General features: G+C 39.8%; 1 protein-coding gene across 23 annotated transcripts in view; it reads left to right on the forward strand.

The window, feature by feature from the left end:
- The first annotated feature begins 363 nt into the window (after positions 1-363).
- LOC136429858 (liprin-alpha-1-like) overlaps positions 364-14,193 on the forward strand; it is a 40,485-nt gene continuing 26,655 nt past the window's right edge. For all 23 annotated transcript variants that reach the window (XM_066419912.1, XM_066419918.1, XM_066419913.1 and 20 more), the window contains exons 1-4: positions 364-989; positions 12,228-12,329; positions 12,598-12,762; positions 13,732-13,806. In XM_066419912.1, the coding sequence (XP_066276009.1) occupies positions 738-989; positions 12,228-12,329; positions 12,598-12,762; positions 13,732-13,806 (594 nt within the window). In that variant the 5' untranslated portion in view covers positions 364-737. The remainder of the gene's footprint in view (positions 990-12,227; positions 12,330-12,597; positions 12,763-13,731; positions 13,807-14,193) is intronic.

Here is a 14,193-nt window from a genome sequence, read left to right on the forward strand (position 1 = left end):
CCATTCACACCTAGATTATTTATTTTGACGATTTGATGAATCCAAGTACATTATATGGTTTATGATTTATATAATGCCCTTGATAAATCGTAATTGGGTTTGATAATTGTAGCCGTTGTTAAAGTTTTTTTGTGTGTTATTGTGCAGTTCTTGCCTGGGGGCAATATGGAAAATCTGTCATGTTTTATCCGGGTCCATTCACGCATATATTAATCATTTTGACGATTTTATAAATCCAAGGACATTATATAATGTCATTGATAAATCGTAATTTGGTTGATAATTGCAGGTTATTCTAAAGTTTTGTATTATTGTGCAGTTTGCCTGGGGGCTATGGGGTCGTGTTTGTGGGGGTGGGGTCACGGCGGTGCATGCCGGGACGGCAGTGCGGGATGGGGACTGTGGAGGCAGGGAGGATCCGAACCACCGACAAAACCCGCCACAAAAACACCTCAACACCGCTTTAAAATGACCCGCAGGCTTCATCCCCCGCTTTCTACACCACCACGGAACCCTGGTGCAACCCGAGGCAGCAACATGCGCGCCCTGGAGTCGTTCTGATGCCGCCCTGAAGCGGCGATTTGGGACTTGAGGAGGGGTGACTTGAAGTGAGGGAAAAGCCCGCCGCTGTGTTATATACGATTTTCCCCGGGATTTTTTTCTTCTTTACGTTCTACAGATTGTTTCCTCTATCCCCCCACTTCTACTGATACACGGATAGTAAAGTTCTCATTCAAATGGTGGACATAATGATGTGCGACGTGATGCCGACGATTTCCGAGGACTCGATCTCTCAGCGCGGCTCGCTCGCCGGCGGAGACGACGCCAATTTCGAACAACTGATGGTCAACATGCTGGACGAGCGCGACAAGCTCCTGGACAGTCTGCGCGCCACTCAAGAAACTCTAGCGACCACCCAGTCCACCGCGAAGGAGCTACAGCAGGAAAGAGACTCACTACAGAGGCAACTCCAGTCTAGTCTACCTCAGGTGAGAGGTTTAACAGCGTAAACACAAGGAGATTTGGAGAGTAGGAAAAGGATTTTTTGTGAGAGTAGGAAAATGGGGGAGGGGGGCACTGCCGCCATTTTGTTTATGGAATTTTATTGACGTTTCCGCTGATAAGATTTCAGTCAACTCTAGACATTCCAAGGCTCCTTCTTCCATTGTTACAACTCCTGCAGAGTCAAGAGGTTTCTAGGACGGCTTATCATCGTTGGAAAATGATATTTGTGGCCAAAAATGGTGCCAGAAATTAGTTGTGCAAAATGTGTCGAGTTGGAAAAGCAACCCAGCCCCAACTCGCCATGCCTCATGGGAAATTCACTTACACTTCCGGCTTAGGTTTCCTAGAAATGCGGAAAATTAATTATTTTTTACACTAATAATCACTTCTAAATTCCATTTCAAGGAATGCTTTTTCACAGAAGGCAAAACATTTGATATATGTAAATGATATGTGCTCTCAAAACACAGGTAAACAGTTATTTAAAGGGACCATGACGTTCACGTTGCTTTGTTTCGCAAATTGTAAACAAATGTGATTTTGCTGTCACAAACATCAGCCTACGGGTAATGGAAGGTATCGGAACAGAAAACTTGGAGTCTTGTTCTAAAAGACCTACAGGAATGCGAATATTTGAAAACATACAGTAGGGAGGAAGTGACATCATCAATTTGAGCAGGAAGTTTTTCCTTGCAAATGGGGAGTGCCCCATTCTGAGGACATGAATGTGGGTTTAAAACATTCTTGGGGATTCGGGGGGGATTTTAAGACGTCTTTAAACGAAGAATTTGTCAATTGATTAAAGGCGTTAAAGCAATTGTTTATGGGATAACCCTGCATAACAACAGTATTGCTATACTGTCATATAGTTCCTAGCATAAAGACAGTGGTACCTTTTTTTATAAACAATGACGAATTTTGAATTACACAATTCTAATTTTGTGGATTTCTATATGACAGTTCACTTAGTACAGCCAGAACCAATCTTGTGTCTGGCTTATGTTTCAATAAAGGAATTCTTTTTTTGACAAGTTAGAATGTAGATATTATTCTATGATGATAGAATCAAATGCTTGTTATTTACATTGATCTTTTGAGGGAACGAAATTACTTAGCTTCTTAAAAGCTTGGCGCCACCAAAAATGGAAATTCAAACAAGATTTTTCATTATCTTGGAGACAAAAAGAAAAGAAAGACCAAAGTTGTGTATTCTGACAGCTGAAAATATAATCTTGTGCTAGGGTGTTTGGTTTGTACTAGTGTATGAACATGTGTAAAGAAATTTTAAGAAACTCCTGAAGGAACAGACAATGTTCAAGAAATGCTATCATCATGATACACGCATAAATGACAATGTTTTTAGAAAACATTACTGTTGTGTTTTCAAATTAGTTACAGAATATGATAGAATACCTGTACCATTATCCAGTTTGGTAGCAAGTTACACAGTAGTAGGTAAAACTACTACTTAAAGTAAAAGAGGTGGGAGCGGGGCACCCAAGGGGGCAAGCTGTCAGATTTCTCTGTCAAACTAAGTCGGTCATGAGCTGGGACAACTAAAAGGTCAGACACAACTACAACATATCCAGATAACAGAAAAATTCTCTCTCCTGACTTCAGCAACCCCTGGCTCCGCCCCCCCCCCCCCCAGAGGAATAAATTCTAATTTTATACGCTAGTACAGTGATGGGCAGTGTGTATGTATCCAGGGGACAGCACAGATGAAGAAAGAATTGACCTGGCTCTGACTTGATTAGTATGTTGAAGGGCCAACGGGGACTGAACCATGCTGTCAAAATATGTCTGGTTGCAACTTGGGAGGCTCATCTGGTGTTAGGTTACTTGTCCTCTCAGTAGGAGGGAGGGTATTTTTTCAGCGAAGTGGAGGGGGGGTTGATAAAAGGTTACAGTCCACTGATGCCAGGGAAGATATCAAGGGTGTCCCGACTTTTTTGTGGAGATTTGTTTTTGAAGAAGTTATGGCAGGGCTAAGACCCCGTTCACACTCATTTTTTTCAATCGCGATTGAAGTATAATCGCGATTGAATCGATCCGATCGCGATTGATTTTTTCAGTGTGAACGCTCCCAATCGCGATTGGAACGATCCAAAACGATCCAATCGCGATTGGATTGTAACTACCTCCGGAGGTAGTTTGATTGGATTAATCGTGATCGGATTCAATCCAATCCTATCAAATTTTGAGTGTGAACACAACTACGATTCATTCCATCGCGATCGGCGGAGATTTCGGCTGGTTCCGGGGGTGGGAGGTCATACATGCGGGTACGTGGGGTCATAGTTCGTATCGCGCGGGAAAACAAACCCAAGCCGCACGTCAGATCGCTCTCTTACAACAAGAACAACTTTTCATCGTCAACAATGCCCAAGAAGAAGAATAAAACTCCGTCAGCAACTTCAGCTGGTGGCAGATGGCGCGATGAGGAGACCAGGGTCCTCATCGCAATCTGGGGGAGAGAGGAGGTGCAGGCGAAACTGGGGAAATGTCACCGAAAGAGGGACATTTACCGCACCAAGTGACAATGTCTAGCGGAAAAATAGACACAAAACAAGGACAACAACAACAACAACAACATTTACCAGATGATCGCCTATGGCATGCTTCAATCGTGCTTCAATCGCGATCGGATCACGGCGTACTTTAATCCACTTGGCGAAAAGCAGTGTGAACGCAAAAGTTTCTTTGCGTTCAATCGCGATCGGATCGAACAATCGCGATTATACTTCAATCGCGATTGAAAAAAATGAGTGTGAACGGGGTCTAAGATGTTTCGACAAAGATTGGAAGTTTGGTTGCAAAGTCTTGGCGACTTGAGGAATTCAAAACAATCAGTAATGGAATTCTGTGTGTTTTTAATCAGTTTGGGTGTCATGGATAACTTCACTGGCCTTGCAATACTCAAGAGTGCAAATGACAGCAGAATTGTATTTCTTTACTGTAGTTTGCAATTACATGATCTTGTTGTTTATCAGACAATTTTATTCTACAGTACTAATTTGCACATGCAGTCACTTGTACAGCGTTTGCCACAAAAACTGCTTCTCCCACAAAATGATAGATTATGTTTTTAATGCTTAAATTAACAAACAAACAAACGGATAGACCGGAATGAGGTAAATGAAGACTTATTTTACCCATTGTGTGGTGCCTTGCATTTTACACTAAGCAATTTGTAAGTACGAGTACTACTGACTTTTGTGGCATCTTCATTTCCATTTGTAATGCAGACGGTAGTTGTGTAATAACCATAAGTGAATCATCATCGGCAATCATAGGTGTGTTAAGCAGGATTTTTCACCTGAGCCTTCGTGTTATCTTATCCGTTACATGGATGATGTTCTTAAGGGTTCCGTGTATCTCTGTGCCACACCTTGAGAAGGTGGGTGTTGTCGTCTTCCGTATCAGTTTTGGGTTCCTCTAGAAGTGACACTGGATGTATTTTTCTAAAGGGGAAATTTGAAAAGTTATTTTCTTAGAAAGTTTCTATTTGTGGGTTTATTTTGTCATGATTAGTTTCAAGATACCAAAGTTAGATGGTGGAAAATTCAGAAAAAAATGGTGTTTTTCGGTCAGTTGGTTGTAGGTTGAAACAAGCAAGAACTTGACTGCTAGTGTCACTCAAAGAAACCTTCTATATTCTATGTGGTATTTTCCAGATTATCAGTGTTTTTCTCATTTTTACGAATGTCTACCAGTTGTGTGCATATCTAAGAACTGGGGTGCGGGGAAATTCAGAAAAAAATCTTGTTTTTGGTCAGTTGGTTGTACATGTAGGTTGAAAGAAAGAAGTTGACTGCTAGTGTAACTCATAGAAACCTTCCATAGTTCGCAATATAGGTATTTTCCAGATTATCATTGTTTTTGACCTATCTAAAAACATCTACAAATTGTGCGCAAATCTAACAATTGTTTAGAGCATTTGACAAGATTTAGGAAAATACAGTACTAGTCCTTGGTGATCGAAGTTGAACCCAGGCATGAATTTTTGATAACCGAAAATTGTAGTGTTCATTCATGGCGAATTGGCCACACTCCTGTATTTGTACTGTGGCGATGTCGATTCCAAACGGAGTCAATGCAATTTATAACTGACATTGACCTTATTTGGGATATCAGTTGTCAGGGAGGGTTCAAAGGTTCAACGCGTTTTCCAGGAAAAGTCATTTTTGTAACCACTGGATGTGTATAATAAGAACATTATTTATTGTTTAATTTCCAAAAACACATATTTAGGATTTTTCTTCCAGAAAAAAAAATCATCGTTATTGTCAACTTAAAATGACAGTGTTGCCAAGTAATTTGATTAGAATATTGAATGGGTTTTGCCCTCCTTCCTTATGTATATTGTTCTTTTCTCAGCCCCAAACACTGAAAGTAATACTTCACTATTGAAGAAAAGATTGTCAGTGTTTGTTAAACCCCCAGTGTATCAATTGTCCAAAACTCAAGTGGTTCCATGTCAGCAGTCAAATTTACACATCAACTATTTTGACGTAGAAACACCATAAACAGATTTATCTCATATTTATCCAACAGCACAAACACAGTATATTAACTGATTGCTATCAGAACTTTAAAATAAATGTTATAGATATGTGTGTTGAGTTATGATAAACAAGAGAAACTTTTTCGCATTTCCTCGCTTTCTGAAATTTCTTCCTTTGGTCGTATGGACTTTTTCAAATAAATCTTGGTGTTCATAATCATAAAAATCAGAGATGTCATCATGTCAGATCAAATTTTGCATACATCAAAACCACAGAAATGACATGGCTCTCTGTGCCAATTTTCAAAACAGTTTGTATAAATAAATCATTCTGTGGCTATGTAATATATTGAGTAACTACTAAGATAGGAAATTAACATTTAGCAAAGAACTGAAGACCCACGAGAATCTTCATACGGACGGACGTATGCTGCAAGTTTGCATTGTTGCGACAACCCCGGCCAACCAGGGCACATTTCTGACTTATCAAGTTCCCAGATACACCCAACACCAAGGTCAGGTCCAGGGCTGCAGAACGTGCCCTGTCACTGATGGCTAGAACTAAACAGCAACCGTTAGCTATCACTCCTGTCAATAAACAAAACACTTGACAGGACTGTTTTGATGCGAAATATCTACGAGTTATGATTTTGATGGCTTCCATCTTATTTCTTAGCCTGAGTACCATCCTCTGTAGTAACCGCTGGCGCAATGCTTTTTGCTTGCTACGACTACGAGGTTAGCAAGAGAAAACCATTGAGCCAGCAGTCATTTCGGAGGATGGTACTAAGGGCCTCTTTACACCTACGACATTTTAGAGTCGTGCGATCATCGTCGTGGGCGACGTCGCCGGCGACGGTATTTTTTGGCCGTCTGAAGACGATCAAAACAATCGTGCGACGGCAATAAACGGGAAATCCTCGAAATGTCGTGCGACCACCTCGGACCCAGTCGCACGACGTTCAGCGGGGGGGCCTGTGGCTGTGTTTTTCTCGTCTAAAGAAGAATCGTCGCCGGCGACGGAAGTGGGTGATATGCTAATAAGCCTACAGCGTGCTGTTTCCTGTCCGGGAAGGAAAGTTTCTATCGTTTTCTTTGTAAATATGCATGCAGTTAGCAATGGAAACATATTTTTCTCATCCGAAACCGGTCATTCCGGCGCGACGCCCTGCTACCAGTGGCTACTTCTCTAGTGTACCCCTATTCCTCGATCCTCGGGACATCCCCGGCGGCGGCCACGAACTCGGGTTAAATCCCGTCCGTCTCTGTACCAGCCTCAATCTCTTTCTTTGTTGAGCACCGTTCTCAACGTCTCATCTGCAGGGCAACAGTTGTTGCAAAGTCAGTAAAAGCTTCATCTTTTGACGAAAACAAGCGGTTCCCCCGCCATTTTGAATTTGAGCGCAAGAGTTCACTTTGAGTTACACGCGCACATCAATGGAATTCTGCGCCGCGGGGGTCCCATGATATTTCCTGACCGTGTGTTTAAAGAAAACCGTCGCCTACGACGATGATCGTACGACCTTATAACATTGTAGGTCTAAAGTGCGCCTAAGGGTAAGGCTGTTTATTTCTAAGATGTCACACCTAAAGTAATGATAGTACTTTGTACAGCAAATGGAAAGATGTAGCCTGCATCCATTTTTTTTCAATTCTTCAACATATGAAATAATGAAAAGGATAATAGATTTTTGCATTTATTTTGTAAAATCATAGATACCTATTTTTGCTTGTCAATCAATATGCTAGTACCTTGCAGCTTCAGGTTCAATATGATGATGGTAGTGGCTACAAGAAAAATGTCTCTACGAAAAAATGCTGTAGGACTTTGTCTCTAGATCTGTACCAGTAGCATTTCAATCGAATTAGTTACAGGGACAGGCACCAAGGAAAGGATGAACTTGAAATGAAAAAAAACAAACATGCAAAGTTGCATACTGTACCAGCACCAAGTTTGTTAAAGGTTTACAGGCAGTACAGTTGAATCTTACTAGTGACCACTTCTACTTAGGACCACCTGACCACTGTGACTACTTTTTGTTGGTCCCTTAAATTTTTCCCATTGAAATTGAATCATGTCTATGGTGACCACTTGTACACATACATTGTAGACCACATTTTATTGGTCTCTCAGTCTGAGTTGTCTTCTTTGTGGCACTTTTGACAGTACCAGTAGCAAAAGTTGCCAGTTCTATAGTGCATGCCTCTTTTCATGTGTCAAACACTGTAACAACTTCAGACACTCATGGTTAAACCTGAAGGTTTGCAGACTGGCACGCAGGAAGTTTACCATGTTTCTTATCACTTGTTTTCATACACAAGTTGGCCTTTACTGTAGAAAAACTAATACTGCAGGGTTAAGATAGAAAATGCTTTGCCAGGCATGGGAGAGTGAAACCTTTATCCAACAAAGGTCACCGGGAACTATTTTGTATTCTTCTAGATGGAAATGTTATCTTAGAAATACCACATTGGCAAAAATGACTTTTTGAAAATTTCACTCAGTCTCAGTCAAAGAGATCAAAATTGGTAGGTTGCGTACCCCCTAGTTTTAGCTTGAATTGTGTGCATACTACTAGGTACATTAATTTGTAGATGTGTGTTCTTCTGTATTCTTAGACAGAAATGCCATCTCTCGAATTCACTCTCTCAGTCTAACAGATCAAAATTCGAAGGTTGTGTACTGTACTCCTAGCTTTAGACGTTGAATATGGTACTAGACAAGATTTGAGCTATTGCAGTGGTTGACCTTCGTTAGATCTGCCACATACTTGTCTACTAGTTTGAGGGTTAGTGTGGGACCTCGTGTAGGTATGAAGTGTCATTCCATAAGGATGTGTGACTGGTCATATCCTACATGGGGCACATAGATAAACATACGGTAGCATCCTCGTGGTATTGGGTGACACTAACTTGTGTTCCTTTGTTAATTCCGCGATTTTCATCCCACTTGGTTTGAGTATCTCATTTCAAAATAATTTGTAATGAATTATAAAGACAGGAACAAACAGCTGTGTATAATTTACTTTTCATGCACATATAGGTAAACATATTCCCAAACTTCATTGTGTACTTATACGTTGTTGATTCCTCAACTTTAGCAATTATGAAGCTTCAGTTGATTTTGGTAAAGCCCAAATTATTCTTATTGTGTAGTGTTTATATGTGTAGTCCGGGCAACCCGCCCGACATGATGATGATGATGTAAATGATGAAATGTATTAAACTGCACAAACCTACTTTCTTACATTATAATTTATATACATAACAGTAATTCTATAAGAAGTGTTTTTGTTTGTTCAAAGTTGAGAAAACAGTATCTTGGCTTTAGGAGTATAGTTTACCTGCAAGTGGAAGACAATCTTGTTTTCTGGATTAGTATCTTGGACATAGGAATTCAGTTGTGAGTATAAGAAGTGACAACTATGCACAACACAATGCTATATGAATTTTGTTAAAACTACAGTATCTTCATTTTTTAACTGCTAAGAAGAACGGAATATAGCAGAAATGTTGTTAAGGTATCCTTTATTGATAATCTCTTCATTAACTTGATTAAGATTAATTATAAACATCGTTGATGGTGCTTTTTGTTGATCTCAATTCTTCAGTGGAACAAAAACATTGCAGGATGACTATTGACACATTTGCAAATGAGATTTGAAACAAATTATCTATTCTTGTCTGTGTTACATGATATTAATTTGCCCTACAAATTGTCCCATATTAAAGTGAACTTATTTGTTCAAAATGAATCTCAAATATCGTGCATATTTACAGATTTTTAAACTGATGAAGTTGAATTATAATACATTACCAGAAAGAAAAGAAGGAGCATAGTAAGTTTACGTTTTTTGTACTGACAGTGCATAAAAATGCGTTGTTGCAAATGCAAGTGACTCCCAGATGCAGGGATCAAATAGAAAACATGCCGGGTAACATACCTATAGATACAGCTGACAAGTTGTCTGCGACTGTGACGTTAGCTGGCACCTTATCTCAAACACAGACGCAGTAGTTTGTTGACTCTAGCAGTCCATATCTCAACCCCCTAGCTTGCACCCAAAGTGTACTCAATAACGGGGAACCGAGGCTTCCGCCGAGTTTTGAAACGCCTTTGCTTTACATAAACTTTGTCTGAACTTGGAGTACAAGAGTCAAGTAGTTGTGTATTGTATGACAGCTCTGGGCACTAAGCTTGAGGGATCTTTGCCATGAGAAACAGATTTTATCTAATTTGCAAGGGGCTTGTTATGCCATATTAGTAGAATTTTCCATCCTCAGGTAATTTTTGTATTGGCGTTTCATTCTGAAGTACATGATGTACAACTTTTCAAACCTTCGTTACAAATCTTTGGAAATGTTTCTAGAATAATCAGATAACAAAAACTGTCCATCTTTCTGCAATATCTAATTTTTTTTCATCTTTGTCTTTTGACTTGGTATTTTGATCCAAACTTTACAATTTTTGACAGAATTTGTGACTGCTATAGAAAGAAAATATTGTGTTTGTTATTATTCAATTTCATGTTAATTAGATAATGTTATTATTTGATATTACTTATATTATTTTTGATTTCGTAAATGTGACTATAGCCTTACTGAGGATTTGTTCATCTCTCTATTTCATTGTGTGGTACTAAGACTTTGCATGACTGGACACATTTATAAACAGTTCACTTTAGATTTGGAAAGATGCCAGGAATTTATCATCTCAAACAACAAGTCAAATGTCTTTCTAAACACTCTTCATAATGACAGTTAAGAGCTATAATGTAGAGGGGAGTACATTTTTTTGGAACTTTTGCTATAGTATCAAGTAACAAGTTGAAACATTGGTGCTTTCAACCTTCCTGCCCTTGAGACTAAGAAAATGACTTTCCAAATTTGATGTGACCAGTGTTAAATGCTTTACGTGCCTTCATATCTGAATGTGTGAGGTACATGCTTCTAATTACGCACTAGGTTATTTCAACAATAGACCATTGTCAACATGAGAAAAGAGAGGTGCTATTTTTCGACCCAATGTATGTAGTGCCCCTTTCGTGACTTTCGTAAAAGTTCATTTCCGCATATTTGTTGACAAGGGAGGTCCCAAGATTGGAAGAAATCATAATATGCTTGTCCGTTTTTGTAGTTACAATTGTGGCATGTTAGTAGGCCAGTGTCAAAAATGTTTAAACATTAATGTTGGAAATTATGCCATTGTACAACGTACAGTGATGTTTTTGTGATTGTCTGAGATACATTCGAGATACATTCATGTTGAAAATTGTGTATTTATTCAGTTATCTAAAGGCTGAGGCTTTTCTTGACAATGAAACATGTATGAATTTTATATCTTTTTCACCCATAAGTTAAATGTCGATAAAAATATCAGATGTTTCAAAGGAAAATTTCTTTGTGAAAAATATAAATCATTTTTTAAAAAGAATTATACCTCAAACAAGACCTCTGGGCCTCCCTTCTCAAAAAATGCCAGATATACAAGAGCAGGGGTTTCTTGTTAAATCCTTCCCTGGAAAGGGTGATCTCTGGACATGCCAGGTTAGGAACAAGTAGAAACATCTGGAAGAATTCCATGTGGTTCATGTTATTCTCCTGAACTGCTAATCAGTCTGATGGCCCAGCTAGATGAAGGATGAAAAGAAGAGATCAGAAAGGGCAGGAAGAGAGAAACTGAGAAGATTCCTGGCCCTGGGAAGAGGAGCGTTCCTCCTCCTTATCATTATGATGATGTCAGGGTTCAGTCATGTTCCCCTAGCTGCTCGGCAGAACTGCCTGATGAGCTGCCATCTGGCCTGCCCCTATGTCTCTGTTTACCTGAGCATAGGTTGAGTAGTCACAAGGAATGGGGTGGAAACCAAGACACATACAATTTGGTTCATGATTTGTTTCATTGCTATATTTCATTGCTACAGAATTGTATATAGAGGACATACATGTACTGTAGTAGTTTGGGAAATATTTAATATACGGTTTGCAAGGTTTACTATATTGATCATTGCACTTTTGTGGGTGTGGCATATTTTCATAATTTTTTTCTCTCCATTTTTGCGCCACCAGGAGAGTTCACATCTGGTACGTCCACACCCTAACTAAATGTTGTGGATAATTGTTTGTGTTATTTTCCTCGTTAATGCCGAAATGTTTTGCCGGCCCTCGTGAGTCTTGTGTGTTGGCATGGTACTTTGGGAAGTCACTGCTAGCTGGAAGTTATCCAAACGTTGGAGTTCCCAGTAAAGTAGGCAATTGATTTTGACGCCTTCGGCTTTAAAGACCCAATTCTTCTAATTAATTAGGTACTTGTTGTCATTGTAAGCGGGCATGCCAAGATGGTAGGGTAACCCTTGTGTGTGTGTGTGTCTGTGTGCCACTGTGTGTGTGTGTGTTTCCATTCTAAGATCTGTCAGAAAGAAAATGGTTTGGTTCCTGGTATACCTCAAGCTTATGTCAAAATTAACTTTCTGACATGCATACATGTACATAGAGACTTGACATCATTCATCCTTTAAGTCCCTTTGTTGGCATGGTAGTCCCCTCATAGATACTGCAAGTTTTCCATCAGTTTGAGATACATTATTACAGTGCCAATTTTCTTGATAATACTCAGCCACAAAATGTAATGGTGAAGCAAAAGGTTTGTGGTTTTTGGCGACGCCTCCGAGGCGAGCCTAATGGTATAGTATTGTTAACTTTTTGTATTTTTCTGCAGGAATTTGCTGCACTGACGAAGGAGCTGAACATGTGTCGTGAGCATTTATTGGAAAGAGAGGAGGAGATCTCTGAACTCAAGGCCGAGCGCAACAACACCAGGGTCTGTCTCTGAACTACATATTATGTCACATTTGTTCTTTCATGTCTTCTTTGACTTTGGAATTGGAATTGGAAAAATTTATTGCAATTTACAGCATGTTTTTTCTCATTTTTCAGCTGCTTTGTACGATGTACAGCATGGATGAAAACTTTTTTGATGATTTTGAAACGGATGGAAATTGATGCGCGTGCGGATGTCATCCATATAATCAAATCAAAGTGGCCTAATCGAAACAAAAGATTTACTAGTCTTCTCTTCCTCTCTACAGTTACTACTAGAGCACCTGGAGTGCCTTGTGTCTCGCCACGAGCGCTCCTTGCGGATGACGGTCGTCAAGCGGCAATCCCAGAATCCCGCGGGGGTGTCCAGCGAGGTAGAGGTTCTCAAGGCTCTGAAGTCACTATTTGAGCATCATAAAGCTCTGGATGAAAAAGTGAGTACTTTAGAAAAAAATGTACCTATCTTGTTCACTGCAAGGCTGTAAGGGGCCACTTCTAAGCATTGAACTAATTAATGTGATTAGTTAACGTTTAAACTGAATATGGCTAAGGTGAGAGTTAGCAGTATATGTTTGTTTTCAGGGTTTGTAGGTTATAATCGGGGGGGGGGGGGAGCAGTGGGCTGGGAGGGAGTTCCATAGTTTTGCTGTTCGTGGAAAAAAGCTGTTACTGTAAATGACTTTGAGGCTAATAGTGGTACAGTGTAGTGGTGTGAGTCAGAGGAGAACTCTTGCAAAAGATTGGGATGTCCCTGTAGCTCAACTGGTAGCAGCTTCACAGTTGAGCTTCTGGTTCTGAGTAGTTTTTAACTGGAGATCTGGGTTCAAATCTGGGGAAAGGCATCTTGGTTGGGGCTGCATGGGTCCTTCTGAAGGGACGTAAAGTGGGAGTCCCGTTTTTTAGGAAGTGCTAGCAACTTTTACTGTAAAAAGATACCCTGCTACAGAAACAGCAAGGAAACTTGCTTATATATGTGCCACTAGGTACTGAAAGTTGAACAACGACAACCTGCTAAGACTATTGCCAAGAAATTGTCTTAAAACATAACTTAGAAGGCAAGGTGTCATCTGCCTTGTCGCAAAACAGGTTGGGACTGATGAATACCAGTAGGCTATCTTTGCAAAGATTGACCAAGTAGAATTTGCACATGGTGTGTAGTACTGAACATATTTGCATGTATTGATTTCCAGGTAGTAATTGAAGAGTTTTGTTGGGAGTGATGTTGTTACAAAGGCATCTGCTGAACATTCTTGTAGCAAAGTTATTGTAGAATGTCATGATTCCTCATTCATAGATTTGATTATGTTAAGCTATCACAGTAAGACTATTTAGTGTTGACTCTTGCAAAAATGTACTTTCCTTCAAGTACTGATCTAAATGTGATCATGTCTGTTCTTTCCAAGGTACGAGAAAGACTTAGAGTAGCACTAGAAAGAGTAGCAGCACTTGAAGAGGAGGTGGCTAACAAAAATTCTGAGGTTTGTATCCTTACATTTTCGAGTTGTCTACTCAATAAGACTCTGCCTCTACTTAGCAATCTAAAATGCTACGTGAGAGGTACTTACTTTGGGGCCATAAAGGGCTAAGGGTTTATAGTCTTGTACTTGGAACTCGTCCCAGGGCCAGTACTGTATAAGGGGTCTTAACACTTCAATCAGCATAAACTTCTGCGCAACCTTTTAACCTCAGGCTTGTTAAACTGTTTAAATGACCAAGGATTGTTGATAATTTAGACCGGGGTGGGATTTGTGAGGTTAAGCACTCGAAATTGACTTGTGCCAGTTGCCAATTTAGTACAAGAGGGCTTAGGGTTAATAAAGGCATTGATCTTGTTGGGTGTCCCCACTCTTTTGACTTGCTGTAAA

Source organism: Branchiostoma lanceolatum, chromosome 3 (assembly GCF_035083965.1).
Source record: "Branchiostoma lanceolatum isolate klBraLanc5 chromosome 3, klBraLanc5.hap2, whole genome shotgun sequence".
Taxonomy (NCBI): Eukaryota; Metazoa; Chordata; class Leptocardii; order Amphioxiformes; family Branchiostomatidae; genus Branchiostoma; species Branchiostoma lanceolatum.